This window comes from Monoraphidium neglectum (assembly GCF_000611645.1).
Source record: "Monoraphidium neglectum strain SAG 48.87 unplaced genomic scaffold scaffold04396, whole genome shotgun sequence".
NCBI classification, from domain to species: Eukaryota; Viridiplantae; Chlorophyta; class Chlorophyceae; order Sphaeropleales; family Selenastraceae; genus Monoraphidium; species Monoraphidium neglectum.
The window spans coordinates 1440-4984 of record NW_014009233.1 but is presented as its reverse complement, the minus strand read 5'-3'; the positions used below and the strand labels follow the sequence as shown (position 1 = coordinate 4984).

Genomic DNA, 3545 nt, shown 5'->3' with positions numbered 1-3545 from the left:
CTGCCGCCGTGGGCGGCGCGAGCAGGCCGCTCTTGGCCAGAGTCGCGCTGATCGCAGGGTTGACTTTGACCTGCGACAGCTTCTTCGGCGCGCGCGCCGCCGCCACCGGCGAATCCAGCACGCCGCCGCCGCCGGCCGCGCCCTCAAACGCCCCGAACCCGTCGCCCGCTCCGCCGCCGCCGGCGCCGGCGCCGTCGCCGGGCGAATCGGGGAGCGCGCCGTCCGCCTTGAGGCGCGCGATGCGCTGCCGCGTCGCCTCTATCGAATCCAATTCCTCCTTGTCCCGCCCCCCGGCGCCCGCCTGCTGCCGCCCGATCGACGCCTGAGAACCGTACGCGCCGCCGCCGCCGCCCTGACGCGCCGAATCGAAGCCCCCGCTGCTGTAGCCGCCGCCGCCGCCGGCCGCCGCGCCGCCGGCAAAGCCGCCGTAGCGGCTCTGGCTCGAAGAGACGCCGCCAAACTTGCCGCTGTTTTTGGCGGCGCGCTCCCGCTCCTCGGCCAGCCGCTCCCTGTCGCTGATGAGGGCGACCAGCGCGCCCGCGCGCTGCCGCACGTTGATGCCCTGCGGCAGAGGGGGCGGGGGGGAAGCGGTGCTGCTTGGGGTGCCACGGGCGGCCGCAGCGTCGGAGCGCAATCAAGTCGTCGCCGCGGCAACTTGCAATGGTGCGAGCGTCCCGGCGCGGCTCGGCCAGCACGAGAGACGCCACCTGGCGGCGCGGCAGCCCCGAAGGGCCGCCCCTTGCCCGGCGCCGCGCCCTCCACCCATGTTTGCGTGTTTTGTCTCCGTCATACAACACGAGTGTGAAGCTGGGCACGTGCAATTGTCAATCCCCTGCCTGCCAAACTCCCGACGCTGCCGCCCACCACCTCTGTCAAACTGCAGTCCCCATGCTCCTCAATGGGCGCCTACATCAGTCCCCCACCCGCCCCACAACGGGCGACACCCCTCCATCAATCTCAAAGTCCCCTCACTCCCCTCTTTCCCCCCACTCACAAAACACACACACACACACACACAAATGTACACACACAAATGTACACACGCTCGCACTCTCTCACGCAGGCCCACCTGGTCGCGCCCTGAGGGCTCCTTGTACTCAAACCCCTCCTTCAGCATCTCCAGGCGGTGCAGGCGGTTTGACAGCAGCGCGTCCGCGATGCGCTGGGGGCCCAGGGTCCAGGGTTTAGGGGTGGGGGCGCGCAGAGGAGGGGGGTGTCTTGAAAGGTGAGGGGCGAGGGGACAATAAGGGCTCCGTGGTGAGTGGGTCTGCGGGGGCCTCGGCGCCCAAGAGCTGCTTCTGTTTTTTCCGCTTCTGCTTCTGCTGCTGTCATTTCCTCTGCTGCTGCTGCCGCCGCTGCGACTGCGTCCCGCCGCAACCAGCTGGCCGCTGCTGCAGGCGCAGCCCCTGTCCCTTGCAGGCGCCGCGCCGCACGACGCCCTCTTTCTGCCGCCGCAGGCGCCTTCGCGCCACATCCCCTCCGAGGTCGACACGCACGCGCAGCCGCGCGCGTGTCAAACACATCCATCACCCCACACCGCAGCACGCAGACTTGAAACGAGCTGGCAAACCCTTTGCTCCGTAATACTGTCCTGTCTTTGCAATTTCGTATCGTATTGTTCCCCCGCTTCTCCCCCCCACCCCACACACACACACACACACACACACACTTGTAAACACGCACACACGTGACCCTCACCGCGGGGCCGTGCTTCACCATGTACTCCAGCAGCAGCAGGCTCTTGTACACCAGCCGCCAGTTGTCCCCCACCTCCGCCATGCGCATATCCAGCACGCCCTGCACGCATGATTATGGGTTGAGACGGCGGGGGTGGGGGGATGACAGATCCCGCAGCGCGCCGCTCGAATTCATGATTTAATGCATGCGCACGTTTTTGCATCAGGAAAGGCGTGAAGATGGGCGTCGGGGGGGGGGCGAGGCGTCGCGGAGCGGCGTGCTCTGGTTCAATAGTCACAAGCCCCGCTGCCTCGTGCGCCCGCCGCCCACCATGATCTGTGTGAGGCCGTCTGAGGTAAACGCCGCGTTGGTGATCTCTGCAAGTGGAGGGGCGGTCGGATGGGCAGGCGCCGCGAGGTTGGGGGGCGGGCTGCACGCACGCTTGCGACGCTGCGTGCGGTTTCGGCTGCGCATCCTTTACGAATGCAGGCGGCGTCACGGCCACGCACCTTGCATCGCGGTGCCGTGAGGGCCCCCTGCAGGCGGGTCATCAGGCAAGAGGGGAGCGTGTTGAGTGCCAGCCGAGATCAGGCTGGAAGACAACACGACATTGCCATAACTTGAGCCAGGGCAGCACCAGCACCAGCAGCAGCCGCAGCAGCAAGCAGCAGCGGCGGTGGCGGCAGCAGCGGCAGGGGCGGCCGGGGTCGGGGCGGCAGCGTCGGTGGCGGCGGCACTACCAACAGCAGGAGCAGCAGCACGCAGGGGCAGCAGCAGCAGCGGGGCAGCAGCAGCGGGACGACTGTACGGGGCTCACAGGGCTCATGATTGGTGGCCTCCATAACCTTGATTTCCAGTTCTGTCATATTGTTCATATAGGCCTTCGCCTTGTCTGCGAACTGCTTCACTTGCTGCTTTGCCCCGGGGAGGAACTTGTCCAGCTTGTCTGTCACGGTCCCAAGGATGGAATCCATCTTTCTATTTATCCTGGTGCGATCAGGCGCAAGAGCAGCAGAGTTGCGTGGAACAATCGAACTCAGGCTGTCCGGATGCGCTCTGTATCATAAGCAAGAGAGGGTCGTCCGAGAGAACAGACGCGGATTACGGCGTGTTTGTGTATTGAATACAGTACGGTATGGCCAGGAAGAAAGGCCAGATCATGTTGCAGTCACTGCAGCACCCCTTCGGTTCCCGCGGTTTGTTGATTTGCTGCGTGCGTGCCCCTGCCCTGCCTCTTTCTTGCCCGTGCAGCTTCTCTTCTGTGGTTGCAGCTGCTGCCCGAGGAAGCCAACATGGGGGTGCGTGGCGGCCTTGAAGCGGGCAGAGGCCATATGGGTCGGGCTCCAGGAGCACCGCGCTCATGCAGAAAATGATTCGGAGCACTCCTAAAACCCACAGCCGCCGGGCACGCTGGCTGGTTCGAGTTAGCAGTGATGGAAGCGTGCATGCGTGCTGCTGATGCAACGGCTCGATATGTGCAAGAACGTGGAGTGTTGTAGGCAACGTTCCTACCCACCAGGGCTGACCAGCGGCCGGCGGCGCGGACATCGCAACTGGCGCAGCGGCCGCTGCAGTGCACGCCGACGTCCCCCCGGCCGCCTGGCCCCGCCCTCACGCGGCCCCGCAGTCCCTCGTGAGCGGCGATGAGTTTCAGCACATCCTGCGTGTGCTGAACACCAACGTGGACGGCAAGCAGAAGGTCATGTACGCCATGACCGCCATCCGCGGCCTCGGCCGGCGCTTCTCCAACCTGGTCTGCAAGAAGGCCGAGGTGGACATGAAGAAGAGGTGAGGGCAGCTTCTGAGCAGCTGCTTGGTGGTTTCAGAGGATGCTGATGCGTGCGTCCGGGGGGGGGGGGGGCTGGGGG

General features: G+C 65.7%; 2 protein-coding genes across 2 annotated transcripts; one reads left to right on the top strand and one right to left on the bottom strand.

Annotated features, from left to right (window-relative positions):
- Positions 1-143: 143 nt before the first annotated feature.
- Positions 144-2651, bottom strand: MNEG_14314 (hypothetical protein; the record flags this gene model as incomplete). Its single annotated transcript, XM_014037216.1, has 7 exons — positions 144-226; positions 331-562; positions 1070-1162; positions 1699-1797; positions 2008-2054; positions 2187-2213; positions 2495-2651. The coding sequence occupies 7 exons, from the start codon at positions 2649-2651 to the stop codon at positions 144-146; spliced, it is 738 nt and encodes a 245-aa protein (XP_013892670.1).
- Positions 2652-3046: 395 nt separating this feature from the next.
- Positions 3047-3469, top strand: MNEG_14313 (40S ribosomal protein S18; the record flags this gene model as incomplete). The annotated part of the gene is made up of 2 exons (XM_014037215.1): positions 3047-3100; positions 3305-3469. 2 exons carry the CDS (start codon positions 3047-3049, stop codon positions 3467-3469), a joined length of 219 nt encoding a protein of 72 aa, XP_013892669.1.
- Between the last annotated feature and the right edge of the window lie 76 nt (positions 3470-3545).